The 24,310-nt window shown below is 35.6% G+C and overlaps 1 protein-coding gene across 1 annotated transcript; it reads right to left on the bottom strand.

Annotated features, from left to right (window-relative positions):
- Window positions 1-5,984: 5,984 nt before the first annotated feature.
- Window positions 5,985-23,712, bottom strand: LOC107697421 (protein yippee-like 1). The gene is made up of 5 exons (XM_016498193.1): window positions 23,556-23,712; window positions 17,326-17,568; window positions 8,959-9,002; window positions 8,755-8,863; window positions 5,985-6,683 (listed from the first exon to the last, which is right to left on the bottom strand). Exons 2-5 carry the CDS (start codon window positions 17,431-17,433, stop codon window positions 6,594-6,596), a joined length of 351 nt encoding a protein of 116 aa, XP_016353679.1. The 5' UTR covers window positions 17,434-17,568; window positions 23,556-23,712; the 3' UTR covers window positions 5,985-6,593.
- Window positions 23,713-24,310: the final 598 nt, after the last annotated feature.

A 24,310-nucleotide genomic window follows, 5' to 3' on the forward strand; every position in this document is an offset into this window, starting at 1 on the left:
AGAGAGAGACCTCAGATGACAGACCTCTTCCAGACCAGTACACTTGGATTTGATCTTCTTTACATTTGATCTGACCTTCTTTTGATATGGGAATCGATGAATAAAATCATTTTTACTATATTTTACAGTTTTATGGCATTAAAAAATAAAGTGTGACTGCAGAGTCACATACAGATTCTTCCTTTGGTGGCTATAATTCAATGACAACAAGATGGCGCAAACCGATCAAAATACAGCCTACAACCTCAGTACACATGGCTACATTTTACGTTTAAATTGATTCGTTTAGCAGACGCTTTAATCGAAAACGACTTACAAATACTCAAGCGAGTCACCTTAAGAAGGCAATAACACGAGAAGTTCTAGCAATACACCGTTTTAAACATCGACCAGAATAGTACAAGCTAGAACAGTGAAAGTATAGAAAACGATTATCATTATTATTATTAATAATAATAATAATAATAATACAAAGTTGGCACACGCTGGAAGCTTACACACATTGGGTCGTAAAACACGACAATTTCACTGTAAACTAAACCATTCAATTAAATTGGATAATTGGTTACATTAACAAATTCAGTTAAACATATAAACGAAACATTTCCTCAGACATTCACAGTTTAATGCATTATAGGCCCAATGAATGACACTTCAGACTGTGGTCAAATTCATCCCAGCTAAACTGAATGAGTTGAGCTATAATGTGTGCTAACCACAATGAGTTTGGCATGTTCTGTTCATTCCAAAATGTTTTATTTTTGGAAATGTACCATAGTAATACAATTGTATTCTTTTACCCTGGAGTGTCATGCAAATATCATTGTATAGTTATCTTCAGTAATCACTGCACTATTTTACCTACATTTTGAAAGAGTAGTAGCATTACATTTTCCACTTTAGACAATGTCAATGCCTAATTAATGTTCATCTTTAACATGAGCACTATATGAGATTCTTAAACAACTTATACATGTGTACATAGTAACAAACCCAACACATTTTACAATCTATAAACTCCAAATGTGTTTGAAAATCCTGATTAGTTTCTCTCAGACGGCCTGGAAAGGTGATACACCTGGCAGTGTCTTCAATTACAGTGGCCTTTCTCGATGCTTGGCACCTTGTTGCCATGGTAGATTAAAAAGTGCATGGGTAACGTCTGCGCCGCAGGTGGCCTGTTGTTGATATCAGCTTAGCATTTGGATAAGCAGCACAGTGGTAATCCAGCTGCTCCAACATTTTAAAAGGGCAGATGTGTTACCCAAAGCCTAAAATGCTCATTTCCATTCAGCATGCTTCAGCCGTTTGTTTCGGACAGAGTGTGTGTGGCTGTTTGCCAGGAGGAGGGTCTGAATCTATTGCTCTGAGTGCTTTCATCGTGCATGTATACACACACAGATTGGCCAGGGTACATTCAGGCACCCCCTCAATTCTCTTCATTGGCCTTATTCTGTTATGAGCTCAGTGCAGATGGTACAGACCTTCTAATGGTTTTAACCTTGCCGGGCTCAGATTAATGGCCCAGCTTGAACCAAGAAGTACAGAGGCCAATTAAGTCCTGAAAAACATTCCCCTTCTGCAAATCTGCATCAGGCACACGAGCCTCCCCCCTTTAATCTCATTGTGAGGTGCTATTTAATCAAATACTCTCATCCTCTTGATCCTCCATTGTTCATACCTGAATCAGTTTGATGGTCAAAGAGGTTTTTACTATTTTACGGGGAATCTAGTCAGCTAAAGAGAGAGAGGGAGCATAGGAAACAGTCTTTCATTTTTCTTGTAGCTAATATCCTGCTTCAGACCAGTTTTGGCTTTGTTACTTACATCAACCTTCTTCCCGGTTCCCCCGCCAAACCATCTGCCACTGTGAGGGCAGCATAATTACCCCAAACAACCCCCTTCCCCCCGGACCACAGCCTCTGGGTTTCTGATTAGATGTACCCCACCTCATATGACCCTATGTTACCCTCCTTGCCTCAGACAAGGAAACTCAAATGTTATTTGAGTTAGACAGCAATACAGCATTTTCAGTGCTAAGTTAGTTTTAATGCAGGGAGCACAAATATTTTAGCTGACTTTCAGTAGTGGACTCTCTTGACCTTATTTATAATGTGATGAATGCATTGCTTCATGCATATTTGCTGATAGATAAAAAAATATATTTTAAATTATTTTTGGTTTTTAAATGATAAAACCAAATTGTATCTGAAAACAATTTATGTTGGACGTTTTCTCAAGTTCACACAAGTGTCATAGTAGATAAATCCATAGGTGTAGTTCATCAGATCACAGAAAGTGCTCAAATACATTTTTTTCATCTTAAAGAAGAATAATAATAATGATAAAATATATAAAACAATATATGATAATAAAAAATAATATGTATTTAAATAAATATATATGAAATAAAAATATAATATATATATAATTTATTATCTATTATTCAAAACATTTATGATAAATTATATATTTATATAATGTAAGTTTAATGTATATATTTATAATGTATAAAATAATAAATATAATACATAAAACAATAAATGACTATATATTACTCTCTCTCTCTCTCTCTCTATATGTATTTTTCAAGTACACAGTGTCTTGGTAACATATTACACTAACATTTGAAGGCCACAAAGTGTCTAAATACATTTTTTCATCATTTGAACAGTATTTCCATTGTCTTCTATTTGTGATATGTTTTGCTTGAAAGGTGCTATCTTTCATTAAAATAAATGACCAAACAAGTGCCCAAAAACTTTATTTGGGACCCCTTTATGTATCCCCACTAATAAAACACATGCCAACTAACAATAAAAGAGTCACAGCCAGGTTTGGATCTTAAACACGGTTCCCATGTTGACATACAAATTATCTCAAATTTGTAGTATGAAATGGTCTGAACTGTTTAAAAGAGGGTGTTGGTCATAATACTCGCTGTTTTGACCAAATGTTGAGATAAATGGAACTTCCATTCCATTAAAATTCCACAGCTTATTATTTATTGTGTAACAGTTTTGTTAAGTTTCCATAAATAGTCAATGGGATTCACAGGCAAATTCACTGGTGATCTCTTTATCTACAGCAGAGAGGCTTGATAATATTGCAGCAGGAAACACTGAGCTGTGTTTGTACACAGGTCAGAAATAATCCAAGTCCAAGAAATCACACACATGCACACATGCTGGTTGTGCAGGCTCGTCGCCACAGATGAGCGCAGTGGGTGAATAAACATGTATAATCTGAAATCTGTGCAGAGATTACAGTATCTCTAATCCAAATACTCTTATTGGGAACATTTTCTCATATGCATTAACGTTAGAAGAGTGTTGAGGATATATTTTTACATTTAAAATGCATGACTCTATGATTTGTATATATAAATCTTCAATAGTCAGAAGATTATAAATGTCAATAAAACTTCATGCAACAAATAATGTCATTTAATCTTAGAGCATTGCTCTACTTGGTGGTTTGCTTTGCGTTTGAATGTATATTTGCTTCACAGAGGGGCTGTGTCTCTCCCCATCTCTTTTTCTCTCTTTCTATCAAACAGACACTCACTCACTCTGTCCGGGATGGATATCGCATTTATTTTTAGAAACAGTGGGTTTGGCCAGCAAGAAGCTTAGTATACATCATGTGGCTGAGGCAGACAGCTTTGAGGAGAGGTCGAGAGAGGCAGAAAGATACACAATTAGCTACTGCTTCAAATAAACCCCACACATTTATCTCATTACCATAATGTAAAAATACCACAGTCTTGTCTCTATTGCAAAAAAAGGAGTGAAAACAGTGATAATAATATTGTAAAGTATTTATTCTTCATGGTAGTATTTGTTTTATTGCCTCTAACTACTTACATTATCACAGTGAGTTTGGTTATATAACGATAATTAAAAAAAAAAGGCTTATAATATGCATATATATATATATATATATATAATGTAAAACAAATGACATTTTCTCAATTTAATTTGTATGTGTAGGCCTATAAATCCTGGAGTATAATGAATTCTCTAACATCAGCTGACAGTTTAATCTGTATATTCATGACAATACAATGTGTTTTTTTTGATATGCAAGGTTCTGAGAAAATTGCTTAACGTCTGAATAAAAACTTTTGTATAAATTTGTGTTTAAATCTTTGTTTAAATCTGCTTTTTGTGTCTTTTTAATGTAAAGCAGTCTCTTTCCGTATTGTGAAGCTGTTAAGTGCTGTAATCGATGTTACCGGGTGTTAATTCCCATTGAGAGCCTGAATAAAACAATGGATTCATAGTATTAGTGCTGCCTGGGGGAGAAAAACCCAATGTTTGTCACTCACATGGCTGCTCCTAGTATCATGGTTGAGAGAGGCTGCCCACCATCTGCTGCTGTAAACAATGTTTCCTGGCTCTGCCACCCTCTCTCACACACTCACTGCATCCAGAGACAGCGTGCAAGGTTCAGCATAGATTAAAATGCCTTAGGGAACGTTTGAACTCTGCTCTCAAAATTCACATCCTAAATATTTGAAGAAACCCATGATTTACTTAAGGCATAAATGTAAAAATATGAATGAAAGATAACAGTGTTCCTTATTTAAATGCACACTACTGTTCAAAACAGTAGTGTGTACTGTTCACACTACTGTTGTTTTTTTCATAAATTATGCACTAAATTGGTAAAAAATGACAGTTAAGACTTTTACATTGATACAAAAGATTGGTATTTTTTCTTTAAAACTATTTAATTTGTTCCACAAAAATGTTTTTAACATGGATAATAATATGAAATTAATTGGCATATTAGAATGATTTCTGAAGGGTCATGTGACACTGAAGACTGGAGAAATGGCTGCTATTTCATTCTTATGGTGAGCATAAGAGACATCCTTCTAAAACATTCAAAATCTTACCGACCCCAAACGTTTTGAACAGCGAATAATACACTCTTAAAAAAAATCAATGGCAAAAGGACATTCATAAAATGAGAGCTTTATTGATATCATATTCAAATATACTGATTCCAAATTATCCCACACAGTTTTGTCCTTGAAAAAAAGAATTTGAAATTATTAAAAAAACAAACAAACAAACAAACAAACAAACGTTGGAATAGATGGAGCGGTCCCACCGAATGAGAAATACACAGATGTAAGGTTGAGTGCTAAAACAATACGTGATAACTGATCATAAATACATACTCAAAATAAGACATTACACGTTAACATCCAAAACACCTAAATCGAAAATCGACTTGTTCTACACAAAACAATTCATCTGAACCAAATGACACACAATGATGCAACTAAAGGTCCGTTCACACCAAGAACGAGAAGTATAATGAAAACTATATTAAGGTCCACACCAGCCAATGCTAATTTCTGTTCATTACAAGCATGCACTGCATTTATGTTGTCTGTCACTTTAAATGCTCATGCTCGTCAAAGTCGAGTGCTTTCTGATTGGCTGTCGATGTTTTTATCGTTCGTCAGCTGCAAAAAAAATAATTCTGAAAGTGATTCCAACAATATTGTTCCTCAGTGTCGTTATCATTACAGTTGTGGACTCTACTATTCTCATAAAATTACAATGATTTTTACAACTTTATATTTATTGTAACTGTTATTGTCCTTAGTGTGAACAGGCCTTAAATCAGAAATCGAACTCAGTTTGGTCAGCATAGGTGATGAAATAGTCTTTGGTTGCGGCAAGGCTATTTATTTACGAGCCCCATCATCTGGATTATTTACTAGCTGTCGATCGCTTTCTTCCCCAAAACACGTGGTGAGAAAGTCTGGTTTACCACTTGATTTGTGATTTAATGGCGGGAACTAATGAGACCGAAGGAGACTTCACAGGTTGTGAGTAGTGGTCGACCAATCTGGGTTTTTTACAGCCGATGCCGATATCTTGGAAAGCAGGGTATAAAGATATAACGATATAAAGCCGATATAATTGTATTTGTTTTAATGAATATTTAAGACCCACTGTACATTGCTACTTCCGCTATACGAGGTCAAAGTAAGACCACTGTGGTTGCTACGGTTTACCATAAACGTAACGTCCCAAAACGAACAGATCAATAAATACATGTATAAATAAACAACATGCGAGTGAAAATGACAAAACTGGAGGAAATAAAGACACAAAAGAAAAGGGAAACAAACGGACAACGTTTCTGTTTTAGTACGTTTTCACCTCAGATGAGCTAAATGGGTTCGTCTTTCACCCTTCTTTACCATGGATACAGCCATTAGTTAAACCTGAGTGTGGGATAAAAACTGTGAACATGGGCAACCCAGAGGAAAGCAAACGTCATTTTGTGCATCGATTTGCACACACACACACTCACTCCCTTGAATTGAATAGGAAAATACTCACACATAATAGAAACACTTGGTGTCTTGCTGGCACACATTCGTTCATACATACACACAGGAAATGGGTAGTGCTGCTGCTATGAACCTTACACCCTCAAGGTTTAGAGGTGTGTGTCAGGTAGATAGATTTCCAGGGAGGTAGTTACAGCCAGATAATGAAACTAATTATTCATATGCTGCATGTCTCTTTCCAGCGTTATGGGCCGTGGGGAGTTCAGGGTTTTCAATCCCACCCATTGTCCTTGATCATGTGGGCCAGCTCGATGATGAATTTGCCCTCCTTGTATTTCTGACTGCTTTCGAAGGCATGCTCCTGAGGGAAAGAAGAAGAGGGAGGGAGAGAGAAAGAGAACGAGCTTGTGGTCACCTCAAAGTCAAGATCCGCTGATCCAAAAATAATGGACAGCTGTTGGGAGGCTTTTCTGGATATGTCAATCAAATATAAGACCTTTAAATAGCAGTATTAGAGGAGATGTTTCACTATATATGCCTGTAAAACAAGTGCCAGCTTCTAAATCTATTCTGATATGCCGATTCTTTAAATATAAGCGTCAATGATGTCAATTAGCTCATTAATAAGTACAGCAACAATGTCTTGAACACACCTCTTATAATGAATTAACATTCACTTTCATATATTTGTGGTGGGAAAAAATCAAGACTCATTAAAAGGCTGAAAAGTCATAATGAAAAGTCATAATGCATTATTATTATTGTCATTTTAAAAAGTCAAACAGTTTTATTTCAAAATATTATTAATATCTGATAAACCTTTCAAATGTCAGGGTAGTTTAACCAAAATGCAGGAAGTCGTTGTTGTTGTGACACAAAAAATATAATAGAAAATTATATCTTAGAGTGTACCCTGTAGTCCTTCATGATTTGTGTCATATTTCTTAAAAATGTTTTTTATTATACTGAAAGATTAATTAAGGTTGTCATATATCAAAATTTAATGATTCATGCATGATTCAGAAACTCAGTACTTTCACAACGTTTTACTAAAAATGTTTTAAAACATTTTTAAAAATAAATAAACTGTATACATGAAAACACTAATCTGTATTTAAAGTGTTAGGAAAATATAAAAATTATTATTTATATAATATAATATTATTTTATTTTAATATTGTATTTTATAATAAACATTACTGTTCAAATGTTTGTGGTCAGAAAGATTTTTTAATGTTTTTAAAACAAGTCTCTTACGTCTTTATTTGAGCACAAATACTGAATATTATTACACAAACTGTTTTATATTTTAATATATTTTAAAATGCAATTTATAACTGCATTCTTTTATAACATTTCTTATTGATATCAGTGTTGAAAACAGTGTTGCTTAATATTTTTGTGGAAACGTGCTTTTTTCAGGATTCTTTGATAAACAGAAAGTTGAAAAGCATTTATTTGAAACCGCATTATAAATGGTATTTTTTGTCATTTTTTGATCAATTTAATGCAGCCTTACCGAATAAAAGTATTCACATCTTTAAAAAAAAATCTTACTGAGCCCACATTTTCAAACAATAATGTAAATACTGCATTTTACCTGATGGTTTCTCCATCTGACTTTAAGAAGAGCGATCACTTAAGTTTTTCAAAAGTGACAAGATTTCAACATTTTCTGAAGTGCTTTTCACTTCTAACCAGTCTGTGACAACAAGACAATTCATACTGTTTGTTCTTGGAAAGTAGGGCTGCACGATAAATCGCATGCGATATTTAACGCGCATCTTATCAGTAAAGCCGGTTCTGTAATCAGCGGTAAATCTCCATCACCTGCGTGCTTTCACATTGAGCAGCATTAACTACACAGAGCCGTTGTTCACGGACGAGATGCGCAAAACCACGTTCATATTCGCGCAATTTTTTGCGCAACTCGTCTGTGAACAACAGTTCTGTGTAGTTAATGCTGCTCAATGTGAAAGCCCGCAGGTGATGGAGAGATTAGTGACGTGGGAAGCAGGTCACGAGTGTGTGGAAAAGCCACTTAAAGTATCTCTCTTGATGAGCTGTGTCTGAGTCTCTAGCATGAGTCTTATCCCTCACGTGAGATATGGATGAGTTATCTTGACAAGTGTTGGGGGTAACGCATTACAAGTAACGCGAGTCACGTAATCAGATTACTTGTTTCAAGTAACTAGTAAAGTAACGCATTACTTTCCATAAAAAGTAACTAAGTAACGTAATTAGTTACTTTTTTATGGAGTAACGCAATATTGTAATGCATTACTTTTAAAAGTAACTTTCCCCTACACTGATCTTGACTGGCTGAAGAAAGCTGTCAAAATGTAAGTGTGCATGTCCGGTATGAATGATCATGGTTGTTTTTTGAGGTAAGTGGTCTTTAAGTGAGTGTGTGTGTGTGATCCAGAACTTACGTATTTCCAGCCCAGAGTGGTTTTACAGTTCTCACAGTAGATATCGGCCACCGCGTGAAGACCGGTCAGCAGTACCCTCTCCTCTGCCGGGCCGCAGCCCACATTCACCCTGATTGATAAAAAGATGATGGCAAAATTTAAAAAAGAAAACCATTCTGAATGTCTTTTTTGTGTTGCATGGCTAAGATAAACCAGAGGACTTACACCGAGTTGAAGAGGTAAGCCCTGCCTTGACTCCCTTGAAAAGACTGCAAAGGAAATAAAACAGGAAAGATTACATTTCAAAATTGCTCAAAAAACCCACATCCTAATAAACACTGAAATGGCCGACATTTTACATATTTACATCAGAGTAAGTCAACATCATTTACTTGTATTTTGACTGCACAATCAGGTAATCTTTAGGAAAAATCTATTTCCCTTCACTGCTCCATTCATGACCTTGGCAGATAGGATTTCCCAGGCATGATGTGAAACAGGGGCAGGGTCATAATTACGGGTGTTTGAAAGCGGTTTGGCCATGGCCATATGGGCATGGATCAAAAGATCATTAGGGTGGTTTCATTTTGGCTGTGTTATACTGGATAGTGATGAAGGCGTATCTTAAGCCTAAATAACCTACGAGACCTGATTGAAACCATGACAACAATGGGTAAACATTTGAAACACGATACATTAAACATATGAACATAATTATAAACTCTTACAGAGTATGTTAATTCATTTTCTGTGAATCAGTTCAAAGTGCCTGTTTCAATCAATCAGTTCAAAATGTATTAAATGATTCTTTCAGATTCAGAGATTTAACAGATTCACAATGATTCATTCAATGATTTAAAAGAAAATTATTAAATAGAATTCTTCCTTGCCTCAATTATTTTACATTGATTTTTACATGAAACATTTAATCTATTAGTTTTAAATAATTTTTGTATTTAAGAGCTGCCAAAGTAACATGAATTAAAACTATTTAAATACATTTAAATGTTATCTAAAAAAAAGTTTTAACATTTTTAAAAACAAATAAGAAGTATACATGAAAACTCTCAAATATATTTAAAGTGTAAGGAAAATATTATATAAACATTATTATCAATTTATATTATTATATCATACACACTACCTTTCAAATGTTTGGAGTTGGTAACATCTGAATGTTTTTGAAATAAATTTCAATGATCACAAAGGCTGCATTTATTTTATAAAAAATATAGTAAAAAGAGTAGTATTGTGAAATATTATTATAAAATCTAAAAATGTTATATATTTTAAAATGTTTTTTTTTCTTCGGATTTACAATGATTCATTCAATGATTTAACTGATAATTATTAAATATAATTCTTCCTTGCCTCAATTATTTTAAACAGATATTTTGCAACTTTTGGCTTGCATGAAACACTGAATCTATTTGACTATGATAATGATGGTTCCTTACATATTTTTAGTGTTTTCACTTTTATTTTTGAGTACATTATTTTTGTATTTAAGAGCTGCCAAAGTAACACATTAATTAATAACATTTAAACATGCATTTAAATATATTGAATATGTGGTATTTCCATGTTTAATGGAGGCAGGTTATAGAGATTTTAAATAATAAAGCTACCAAATTCTGGATCAAGTTTTCTTTAACGAGTTTTACTACCTGATGATTAAATCAAAATCACAAGCCTCCTATTGTGCAGAACTCTACTTTTCAGTGACTCCAATTATTATGTTCCATTCTGACCTTTATTTGGTTCAGAGGGATTCAAACTAATTGAAATCTAATTATCATATCAACCTCAACTCCACCTCAGAACCGCCTGCGGTGCTATCTCTCCACCTGAAACTCAAGTAAGCCTTGTCAGGCCGGATACCGCTGGCTTTATTTTGCAAACACAGTATGTGAACAACTAATGAATGAAGCAAAAACAATCTTTTCTAATCTGCACAATCTGTAAACACACACAGTGCATTGAAAACCCCGTCTGAGACAATCATGATATCAGACAACCAAAACCCGACTTTACAGACGACTTTAGTGTATAGCATTATGGATATACGTGGGTGTCCTGGATCATTCGCATTTACTACAGAGACGTGATTACTCTTACTTCTGTGGCACACAAAAGCTCAAATGATGACCTGCTTCTCTTGATCCTTGATTGTGTGGCATGAACGTCAGGAAGCGGAGTGCCTTACTGTCCCACATTCTGCCCGCACACACAATCCATGCACAGATAACTCACATGCACAAAGTTCACATTATGAATTAAAGATGTTATTAATAATCCTTGACACATATTTTTCCACGCACACACTTAATGGCACACACCTCATAAAAAGGCCACATATGGTGTTTTAAAAGTGTGCCACTGGAGCAGTCGGTGCACATGTTGTACAATTAAAGTGGATTTATATGGTTTCACTAATGAAGTCATAAACTCAGTTTTAGGCAAGTAATTTCACTCAGGGGCCATTTTTGAAACGCCTCTCTGGCATGCAAGTGCAGCTCCTATCTCTTTGAATGGGGAAACATCAAATTCTCCAAAACTGTCCGCCAAGCTTAAGATTAAATTTCATATTTGAAATGTTGAAATCACCAATGAAATCTGACAACAACTGTCTCATAAATGTTGTTTCATTTGCTCAAATAGCATTAAAAAAGATGGCTAGACCAGCCAGTGCGCATGTGCAGTCCTAAGCACACGTCTCAGAATGCTGACTGTTTCTATAGCAACCGGGACTTCTAAGGCAGCTGCAGTAACGCAATGACTTTACCCAATGACTTTACCGATTAGCGATTGGCTCTTTTATTCAGAAGGCGGGGCTTCCTTCAATAAAGCGGCCATATTGAGTGTAGCATTTTCGCTCCATTCAAAAATATACAAGTGACACGTCTTGGGCATTCTTTAGTCTTTGGTTTTTATGTATGTATGTCTTTTTTGAAAGAACAGAATCAAAAGTTCTCACAAAACCAACAGAACAATTCACAACTGCACAGAAAAACAAACAAACAAAAACTATAATTTGAGGCAAGATTTTAAAATATTTTTGAAAAATGTTGTTTATGCTCACCAAGGCTTTATTTACTTGATTAAAAATACAGTAAAACAGCAACATTCTAAAATATAACAATTAAAAAAAAAAATTATATTTGAATATATTTCAATATGTAATTTATTAAAGATGCACCAATTGCAATTTTCTTGGCCGAATTCCGATTCTTTTGTAACCTGCCGTCTGCCGATACCGATGCTCTTTCTAAGAACTATAACTGACAGCATATACAAACAAAAATCTATGTTTTTCATTGCAAAAAAATTTTAAAAATTACATAAAGAAATTATTCAACATTACAATTCCCCCAATCTGTGTTATATAGTTATAGATATAGTTATAGATGTTCTCTCACTTAAACAACTCTCAAAATAAAGTGCTCCGTGACTGGAAAGAGGCAGAAATAACAATTAACTGGGTTGCTGTACGTAACAAAACAGATGTCATTTCCCACTATGTTTATAGATGGTCATTTTATTCCCTAACCTTATTAAATGTGTCATCTTTCACATCAAATTCTTACATTGTATCAATTAATTCAGTTAGAATAATAAGAAACTGTAGAGTTGTTACCATTCAAATGAAATCAGTATCAACAAACTTCATCTTTCCACTGCAGAGGAAACAGAAGCTGCATCTGAAGTGGCATTAGATGCATTTACACAGACTGTTTGATAAAGTGGAGGTGCAATAAATGCCTTTATGTAATAAGTTCTGCAATAAAAATAATTGTTGTGATTTCAATGTTAGATAGCCTCACATGGGCCACCACTACATGTAGTGGTTTTAGATCCAAGTAGCACCACCAGTGTAATGGCTTTGAGCTTAAATATTAAGTTTTGTCACACTATTTTACGGGGGACCAGCCAAGTAATTTCCCCTTGACAATAAAGAACAATCATCGAAGATTGTTGAATAAATGAGGATTACATAAATCGTAGAAAGTTGTAGTCTGACCAATCTAAAGGATTTGAGAGATATCGTTAACTTGTAGAGCCTCTTACTGTATTATCAACACAAGGAAGACACAAGTGTTATAAAAGGGGTTTTATTAACAAAAGGATAGACAAGAGCAACTAACAACTAATAAATGGGTACACTGAATGGATAAAGTGCAAAAGATTGATAGATGCAAGTGACTGAGTTGGATGTTACTATGGACGTCATCTTATGGAAAGATAAACGGAAGTTTCCTGGACGTAATAAGGTAAACCTTATTCTAGTTTCAACAAATAAATCAAGAGATTATTTGTTGTTATCTGACATCAGTTATATAGAATCTAATGCAAATTGCTGTTGGAGAAGATCCTAGCAGTTTGGAACACTCAAATGGAGGACCGCTGAAGAGAAGGTGCTGAAGTTGTTGCTGAAGATGGGGGGCACTAAGCTTGTGGTCGTTGCTGCTGTTGCTGTTTCCAAACTCCCCAAATTCGCTTCTTGCAGATCTTCCTTGTTTCTGCTTGGAGCAACTTAGCTTAGCAGTTTAGCACTTACAGTAGAGCAATGACACTTAGCACACTTCTTTTTCTTGAAGAGAACCATTTAACCTTTCCTGAGAAGGAGGGATTTGCAAGTTGGCACCTTTCAGATCCAGCGCTTTGATTGGCCGATGCTGTCATGGCCTCTCTCTGGCATGAAGTCTATTTGCATAGCTTAAAGTCCACATTTAGAACAGTGTCTTTAAGGTTTTTCCTATGCATAATTACAGATTACCTACACAATGTGCTGAAAATATGAAGACCAAACATCAATGGATTATGCTGAACACTTACCCAAGCATTCATATATACAGTATTTACCTTAATAGGTAAGGTTGCATACATTGTTGTGTCACAAACAGCACTCATTAAGTATATACAGTTCTGTAAATGGATATGAAGAAGGTTTAATCGATAATGTGTCATTTTTGTGTGAATGCATGTGAAGATGTGTCCAGGGCCGTCCTTAGGGGTGTGCAACTGGTGCGGTAGCACCGAACAGAATTTTCCCCCTCGGTGAATGAACCAATAGCATTTATGATTAATTTGTGTTATAGCTTCATTACTTTTGTGGTGTAGTGGGATAAACCACTGAACTGGTAAGCAGAAGGTTGCTGGTTCGATCTCTGCAGCCACCACCACCAGGGTGTCCTTGAGCAAGGCTCTTTACTCCAGGTTGCTCCAGGGGAATTGGGGGTCCCTGTAATAAGAGCACTGTAAGTCGCTTTGGATAAAAGTATCTGCCAAATGCAGAAATATGAATGTAAATGTGATTTTTGTAAAAACCTTTTTTTGTAAGTGTCTTGGGCACAAACGCTCAATAAAGCTGCTTATATGTAATTTCTTAAAGTTTATTTCTTCAAGGTACTACTATAATATAAATGCATAAATATATTTCATACAATTTCTATTTGGGGGGGCTTAAAGGGTTAGTTCACTCAAACATATAAATTTAGTCATCATTTACTCGCCTCCACGCTGTTCAATACCTGTTTCTTTTTTGTCAACACAAAAGGTGATTTTGGTCAAGTTTGTCCTGGAGGTTGCTGGTTTCTGTTTATACAATATCAGTCTATGGAGCCTGACTTTCAGAAGCTTCATGACATTTTTTGATGATGCTTTTGAAGCTTCTGAAACTCGGGCTCTATTGACTGATGTTGTATGAACAGAAACCAGCATAACAAACCTGCCCAAAATCACATCCTCAATGTCTTTTGGTCTTTCTCTAGATTCTCTCGCTGGCTCTGGGCTCACTGAGGATGAAGAGGCCACAGCAACATCTGGTCCAGATGAGGTAACAAGGGCAGGTGGAGTGATGGAGGGTCTCATCCATGGCACTAGACCATTTCCAGGATGCTGCTGTGGACTCCCCATCCTCAGTGCACACACCAATCTGCGGACATTTCAGATCCTACAAAAAATGCACAAACATAATACAAAAGCAGTCATTTTAACAGCACAATGTCATTTTATCTCTGTATTAAAAGTAACAAAATTATCTTACTTTACATTTTTGTTTCAGGTTTTCCCCTTTTTTTCCATAAATGCTGCCGTCATCTTTCCTTGCAGGCCCTGCTCCACCACAAAAGCTTTGCAGCAACAGCACAGAAATCAAGAATCAGAAGTGCTGTAATAACTCTGTTTGAAATTACAATAATTGATTATTACAATTAAGATTTAAAAAGATGTTTTATTCATTTCTGTAGTATAGTCACTCAAAGCCTTTGATGGCAGCATTCCTTCATCAGTCACTCTGCACTGGATAAACACACGTGTCTCATCTGTAACATCCAGACAAGACTCAAGTCACCTCTGTGATTTATGTGCTCAATACTACATTTAAATGTTGAGGTAGTTGCTGATGTGTTAACTCTTTTTATCCAACACAAATGCTCCTCAATTTATCAACTGTACTAATGGACAAATGAAATAGAAAACTCATGTTTAGTTACTTTATGGTTATTTACATTACTTACATTCAGCTAAAGCAGTGTTGACAACAGTGAATTCTACTACATAATAGCACACATACATCACTCACTCACATGTCTATTTCATGTCTATCAGATGTGCTCATCTGCAATTCTTATCAAACATTTTCCTGTCAGATGTTAAATAGACATTAAGTAAGCGTCGTTAAGATGTATATGGTTTATGTAAATGCACTTTGGAGACGTATGTGTGCTTACTGGATCTTCCCTGTTCGCTATACGTAATAAAACGTGTTTTTACAGCAAAATCACAAAGATACTATACTATTTAGCATCTTTACATCTTCGACAATTCAACAGTTTACTCTACAGTAGCTCAATAAATGCGATTTTAACACAAGGAACCTTGTTTTTGGTTTCTAATACTCACATTTGAAAACACCCGTGTCGCTGTTCTCCATCCTGTTCAATTTTGACGTATCCTCTCCTGTGGCCTCCTGGGATAGAAAAGTGTCCATCGGACGAGCACTTCAGAATTTGGACTGAAGCAGTAGGACATCCAGGGATTTCTTGCCTACTCTTTTATGAATACTACGGTTTTGGACATGCTACTCTTTTCTTCTAATATATAGTAGGTAAGTAGGCATATTCGAAAGCAACTTAAGTATACGCATGTCCGAATCTCGTGAGAATTAGTACACCATGCAGGTAATTCTCGCCTACTCTTCTATGAATACTAAGGATTCGGACATACTTATTTGCTTTTTGCCTACTATATAGTAGGGATGTATGCGGTTTCAAACACAGCGCACGTCTTTATGACTGGGTTTCTGAATCATTGACTCACTCGATCCGTTCAAAAACGTGGATTCACTCATTAACAAAACACTACTGTGTTGTTGGGAGAAACAACAGTTCTGCTGTGGCTTTGAGTAGAACTATTTTTGTTTGCGAAATTGAGCAGAAGCAGTCAATATGGTGTCTAAAATGTAAGTCACTTAATTTTAACTTCTTGTTTATTGAACTACTATTGTATAAAATCAGTGTAACATTGCGATCATGTTGATATTCGGGGGAAACATCTTAGTCGTGTAATGTTGCTTACTTATATATTATAAATATCTTTTTTTTTTTCAACCGCAGTATGCATCTATAACTTTCTGTGAGTTACTTTGTGTGTGCTTTTGCACTCATTTGTTTTGATTTCTGCACAAGTCTCTCTCTCACTTGTGAGCCTCATCTGGCACAACATAAACATATTATCAATAGCCGTTTACAATGAATGCGATAAAATCAGAATCATTCTCGTGCAAAAAATTTCAAAAGTGTCAGTGCTTCCCTAGTTATGTTTGTTATTGACGTTTTAATCAGGCTTCTTGTCTGGTCGGGCAAGTAATATTCTCTCTCACTGGCCTTTAAAAAAACTACTTGTCCCAGACAAGCGTTAATTGAGCCCTGTGGCTCCCCACTGTTTACTTTGGCCCTACACGTATTACAAATTGCGAACTTTGTGTCTTCTTCATGCCGACAACATAAACATTTCGCATGTGGGTGTAAAACAAAACGGACCAGCTCTGAATCGGCAGACTGACCTTACTTGAAATAGAAATCTTTTTAAACATTAAAAATGTCAGTTTTACTGTCACTTTTGATCAATTTAATGAGTCCTTGCTGAATACGGTAGGCTATACATAATACATACATATAATGCAATATATATAAATATATGAAAAATGATTAAACACTTTTTAAGCTCATATTACAAATACACAGATACATTTTGACAGTTACAACAACTCATCTGAAAATCCCAGTGTTCACATAATGTTTCATGACCCTTTAACAGGAAGTCCATTAGGATAGATTGTACAGAAATGTTTTTACAGAACATACCGATTGTTCAGCTGACAAAACATCTTACCGAAGACTTTCAATTGACAAAAATCCATAAAACAGTTTTGAAAATTACTAGGACCTTTATACAGCGCATACCATTGTAAAGACTGTAAGTCTATCTCTCACGGCCTCGTTTTCATCTGCGTAAAATACAATACGGTGTCTAACCTGATTAAGGTCTATGATTAAGATAAAAGAGCCTAAAAGAGACACTGCTGCTTACCTTTGAGATGAGCTCATCATGGTTGGCCAGGTGTGCTCGGCAGTGAATGCAGCTGTAGGTGCGATGGCAGTTGGGCAGGTAGGCCTGAAAGGTTTTGGAGCGCGTCATGGCGACCGTGGCGGGAGAGACGGCGCGGGGGCGCAACAGGAAGGGCCACTCAGCCCAGGACGACTCACAGGAGAAACAGTGGAGCACGCAGGTGAGGGCCGTGGTGAAGCTTCAGAAGAAGAGATGAGAGCACACCTGTGGGGAACACACACACTTATTTAGGAAAATAACTAAAAAATAACTGTAAAAAACACTGGTCAAAAGGTATGGGGTAAGTAAGATTTAAAAAAATAATTATAAAAATAATACTTTTATTCAGCAAGGAAGCATTAAATTGATCAAAAGTGACAGTAAAGACATTCATAATGTTACAAAAGATTTCTATTTCAAATAAATGCTGCTATTATGAATTTTCTATTCATCATAAAATCCTGAAAAGATGACTTCCACAAAAATATTAAGCAGCAAAAACTGTTTTCAACAATGACAATACTATTATTAATAATTGAGTACCAATGATAATTGATAATAATTGAGCACCAAATCAGCATATTAAAATTATTTCTGAAATTTCCAGCAAGTAATGGCAGCTGAAAATCCATCTGTCATCACAGGAATAAATTACATTAAAAAAAATAAAAATAAAAAAATATATATATATATATATTTTCTGTTCTAACAGTTCTTCTCAATTGAAATAATATTTCACAACATGAATGTTTTTACCATACTTCATATCAAATAAATGCTATTAGTTCAAAAGCATAAAAAAAGCTTTTGACCAGTAGTGTAGGTAATTTAGAAATCATCATATGTATGACACCACTGCCATAAGAATATTAACATATAAACGCATGCATGTACATATCAAAACACAAACTATTGAATTTACGCATTATAGTCTTTAAAATGCAGTTGCAAAAACAGCCAATTTAACTAAGTATCAAAGAGAAAATATTCATGAAAAAAAAAGAACATGAATGTTTTTACCATACTTCATATCAAATAAACGCTATTAGTTCAAAAGCATAAAAAAAGCTTTTGACCAGTAGTGTAGGTCATTTAGAAATCATCATATGTATGACACCACTGCCATAAGAATATTAACATATAAGCGCATGCATGTACATATCAAAACACAAACTATTGAATTTACACATTATAGTCTTTAAAATGCAGTTGCAAAAACAGCCAATTTAACTAAGTATCAAAGAGAAAATATTCATGAAAAAAAAAGTTACAAAAGCATACAGGCCCCTTTAAGACAAGCTTGACATGTTGTAGCTATGTAAATGAATGTATGAAGATATAAAGGATGAACAAATATTAAAGAATCCTACAGTCTATTCATACATTTTTGGTGTCATAAATGACACAGATTGATGTGAAATGATGTTGAAAACTGAGTTGAAAACAGTGTACGTCAGCGATACACAGACAGTGAACGCAGCAGACGTCATCCACAAGAACACGGTGCAAATGCAGGCAAATAGGCATGAATCAGAGCGTCTGTGAGCTGTTGTCTGTCAGCTAACTGTGACTGTGTGGTCCCACGTTCATCCTGCCCTCGGGTTAGAAGGGGGCTGCGCACTGTATGAGAGGCGGCTTTTTAATGCAGAGAACTGGAGACCTGCCAATGATGTGGGCTCAAACACAGACAGCCAGACAACCAAACGCGTATGATTTCAATGCTCGTCTGTTTGATGGACTCATCCCTAATAAAATGTGGTTAGATTAAAAAAACAAATCCATATAGACAAAATGTTGAGCAGTTCATGCATTATATTTCAAGGCATAATTTCATTTTTGTGAAAACGAGACCAAAATTTAGATTGTCATACTTTTATTCAAATTTTCCCTACATTGCTGTGCTACAATCTTATAGTTTAAGTCAAATGAACTACTTTTATGGTGCTTTGTTGTGCTTTATTTGAGATTAACAGCCTCTGGTCACCCTATTTGCTTTCACTTTATGGAAAAGACAGCGTGAACATTATTCTAAAAATCTCCTTTTCAGTCATACAGGTTTGGAATGACATGAGGACAAGTTAATGATGACCCAATTGCCATTTTTGGATGAACTAACCCTTCAGGTCACACTAATTTGTTGTGATTTTCTGAATTCAATTAATACGTTTGCACTCTGACTTATTGGGTGCCCTCTTTTACGTCATCGTGGCATGTTGGCAGCTTTTCGCCTGTTGAGGCAGCAGCTTTGGACGAGATTTAAGACAGAACTAATTACTAAAAGAATCCTCAGGCATCTCATTTAATTACCTAGAAGCGCGGACAGCTATTCGTGAGATCGAAAAAGGGCCTTGTGAGTGACATCATCAGATATTTGAATTCCAACCACATCTCTGCAAACCGACATAATTAATCACATAAACAAAAGCATTCGTTGGCCGTTGTGACTCAGCAAAGTCAGCAAAAAACCCTGCTGAGCTCATAAAGCACATATTTAGAAAAGAACAAATGTTTAAATGTTTTTTTCCCATTGTATAATACCATTTGTATTCTACAATGGGAAAAAAAACATTTACATTCTTTAAAAAAAAGGTTTCATTTGTTAATATTACATTTGCTAACATAACCTAACAATAAACAGTACTTCTACAGCATTTATTAATCTTAGTTAGTTGATGTTAACTAATGGATAAACAAAAACCTTACTGTAAAGTGTTACCATACAAATAAAGCCACGTGGATAGCATGACTCAAAGAATAAATTCTTTTTCAGATATCACATGAACTCAGTGACTCAGCAAATTGAATTAGACAACTCATAAAAGGCTGCAAGTAAGGTTTCCTGGGAAGCTATTTGCGATTCTGTGATTACATTTGCTTTGGCACAGATGCGATCAAACAGGCCTTACAAAAATACAGCCGGAGAGTATTCTAGTCACCAGCGTGAGGCTTGAAATTGGACTCTCCTTGGCATAATTAAGCACCATTGTGTTCGCTCTGCCATTAGAAATGCTGTATAATTTGGCCAAATGATACAGCAGCATTATTTTCAACATCATTTCCTCATGCAACTTCAAACACAATTATACAGGATCGACAAAGGATAGATACGTCGCTGGTATAAGGCTAATTGGAGGTAAAACAATTATGGGGGACATTTATGGAAAATGCAGAGGTTGGAATTCATTCGGATCTCGACAGATGAGATGAAGATAAACGGCTGTCGCCAGTATAATTACTGAGGCCATAATCACAGAAAGGGTGCCCAATTTGTCTCTGTCTGCTTTGTGTGTTTACCATTTCAAATTAGTCTGGAGCAGACCAAACACACATATAATGAAGAGATCTCATTCATCAAATGTCTGATCTTGGCTGATCTTCCTTCTTCTGACCACACAGTTGACGACTTGACAAACAAATCTAATACAGACTGCTGTAACAAAACCAAGACTGCAATTATGGCCGAATATCAGGAGAAACGCATTTCCCTTAAAGGAATAGTTCACCCTCAGGTCATCCAAGATGTAAATAAGTTTGTTTCGTCATCGGAACAGATTTAGAAAAATGTACATTACATACTTGCTCACTAATGGATCCTCTGCAGTGAATGGGTGCTTCCAGTGGAGTCCTCTATTTTGAAATAACGGTATCAAGTTAAATGATGGATTTGTTTCTTACAAACACACAGCTTTTCACTGCACAAGATGTTAATTGATAGACTGGAGTTGTGTGGATTACTTGTGGATTATTGTGAGCAGGGCCGTCCTTAGCTGACACAGGGCCCGGTGCGAGGTAGGGAGCGGGGCCCGCATCGGTCTGTTCGCGTCCTGGGGGGAGGTTGGGTGATTCCCCCTTGGTCCGTTCGCCGCGGGGCCCCCTCAAGCACCCCTCCTAAGGATGGCTCTGATTGTGATGTTTTGATCAGCACTTTGAACTCTCATTCTGACGGCACCCATTCACTGCAGAGGACCCATTGGCCAGCAAGTGATGTAATGCTAAATTTCTTAAAATCTGTTCCAATGAAAAATCAAACTAATCTAAATCTTAGATGGTCTGAGGGGGAGTACATTTTCATTAATTTTTCATTTTTGGGTGAACTATTCCTTTAATGTCTATGGTGGTTAGACCCTGAATAATTCTAAAGATAGGTAATCCTTGAGACAATGGAGTTTTTTTGTTTCCTTTCTTGTTTATGTATGCATATATCAAGAAAAATAGCTAAGGTTTCCCTAATAAACTCAGGAACACACATGGGCTGCATTCAAGAGCATTATATTGTAAATCAATATCATCTCCGTCCCAAAGTATTACACGAACACAAATCAGATAAACCTGTTTTTAGTAAAATGCCTGTAACAAAAACACATGGTGCAGCAGGTACATCAGCACAATATCTGCTTTTAATAAATGGCTTTATTTGCTTTGCTTGTTTAAACTAGAGCCTAATAAAAGGTCTTGAGCATTTTAAGCAGTAAGAGGGCATCTAAACAGACAAGGACACCCGGACAGGTGGCGAACCCCCCCTCATTCCCCCCAGTCCCTCAGATAACACACAGCAGGCAGCTCCCATAATAGCAACTTTTTTTGCTGTCCTTTGAAATCTGTCAGCACAAATTAAAAAGCCCCTGCTGCGTACACACATAAGCTGTGATATTTAGCTCTATTTAGCTAAATTGTCGATTATACATCTGATGGATTAACACTTTATTTTACAGTGTCCCTGTTAACATAATTGCAATAATACACAAATACAAGGGGCTCTTTAAAAGGATCCATATTGATTAGTAAATGCACACTAAAAATAACATTTTAATATTTTTAATTATAATTGCATAATTTTAATATGCAAACTGCATTTAAGAGCCAAGTCCAGAGAAAATACAATCCTGAAAAAAACAAAAATGAACGGAAAAAAAAACACTACATTAAAAAAAAAATTATAATTTTTTTTTATCTCAAATTACCTCTAAATTAATATACCGGCTTTGAAAAGGCACACTTTGTGCATTCATCCTTAAGAATAACCTCTCAAGCTCAGTCCATATTCTAACAGCATAAAGCAATAGAAATACCCATGAATGTGCAAAGCTACTTAAGGCAACAGTGTTGGAAACAGAGTGGGTCAGATGGAGAGACAGTGCGATGGATCCAGGTCAGACAAGTATGTGTGGGTATCAGTGAACCAGCTTCTATGTAGGCCATAGTAGATACCACCAAACTGAGAGTGCAGATGGCAGCACCAGCTCAGCACCTCTGGCAATCACATCCTTGAAAACACCAACAGCTAAACCAATTCAGAAAAGCCAGCTTTAAAATGACAACAAGCCTGTGTCACTCGCTTGCCTCGTGATAACAAAACAGTACACAATATAAATACTGCAAAATATTAAATAGCCACACTTTCATTTAAGTGATCTAGCCCTCTGAGAACACTTGCTTATGCATAGCATGTTTCATAAAAATAAGCAGCAGTGTAAGTGTATTTATGCAAGTACAGATTAACATATGTGCATGTTATGTTATTCTGTACTTGCATAAATACACTTACATTGTTGCTTATTTTTATGAAACATGCTATGCATAAGCAAGGGTTCTCAGAGATAAGCAACGATCTTGTGGAGCTGCTTACAATGTTAATGTTAATTAAATAGTTTATTATGCAATATGAGTAGCATGAAAGCTTTCTCACTATTTTGTAAGTCAATTTTCATGCTTTTTCATGCAAAACAGCATATATTTGAAAATTAAACGATTTCTTTCATTTGCAAAATATAAATGCACTTTTTATTTATTTTTAATTATAGTTAAATTAATAAAAAACATCCTGACAACATACAATTTGTGTTCATGGCCAATGACTCGTGCATAGTTTTTTTTTTCTTCTTAATGTACCAATATTTGCTGGTAGTGTGTTAGTGGCATATAATTCTACAATAGTCTAGATTTAAAGCAACACTTTCGGAACAGTTATAATTGTTTACATTTTAACTATGCAATGATGCATTCTGTATATATAACGTTTTAAATCCAGATTAGCATCGATCACTGGCACTGAGATCCAATCTACAACTAAAATATAAATTATCAGAATTTACTAGGTTAATTTTTAGTGTGCTGTCATATAATGCAAGATAATAAATAACAAACGTAATGTTTTAAGACGAACTTCCTATAAAAGGTGACACTAAAAAGCATTATAATTGGACTGATCTTACCTTAGAATGGAAAGGTATCGCGCTGGTCGAGCTGTCTCCCTCTTTAAAACTGCAACTTCATGCAAAATAGCAGGCGATCATTCCTCACAACACAAAGTTTGCAGGTATCTTCAGCCGCCACGCGCCTCGAGAGCAGCGCTCTGTATATACAGCCCAGTTGCGCATCGGGCCTCGCCATACAAGCTCCCAATTTGATTGACAGCCAGGCCAGCAAATAGATGAGACAAAACGGCCTAGCAACAATACGCTGATTGGCCAACCTAAAAAGTGGACGGACCAATGAGCGAGCTAAGATGATTTGCAGGCAAAAAAAAAAACGTTATCTTTGTGATGTGCCAGTTGGATAAGTAATAAAAACTAAAAAGTCTTAAATGACTTTAAACTTAGAAAATATGAAGTACCTATAAGATATTACAGTTGTCACTCTGTATTTTTTCACTTGAGAATGTCAAAGATGTACCAATTTATAATTACTTTAGACAGATCAGATAACCAAATAGCGCCTCTTTGTGTCGTTTTTACGAGCTATTTTATGTAAAACCATAATACAAACCGTAATAGACTGATATATAAAACCTCTACAATAATAGATTGATATTTTTACATTCTTTCTAATGAACAAGTGTTTAAGCATTTTATGAGATTTAATTTTATTTTACTCAGGTAAAATAATTTATAACATCAACCTCAAAAAGTCAACAGCAAACAGAAAATCCAGAGTGGACACTATTTTGGATACACATTTAAAACATTTA

This window comes from Sinocyclocheilus anshuiensis, unplaced genomic scaffold (assembly GCF_001515605.1).
Source record: "Sinocyclocheilus anshuiensis isolate Anshui unplaced genomic scaffold, SAMN03320099.WGS_v1.1 scaffold939, whole genome shotgun sequence".
NCBI lineage: Eukaryota > Metazoa > Chordata > Actinopteri > Cypriniformes > Cyprinidae > Sinocyclocheilus > Sinocyclocheilus anshuiensis.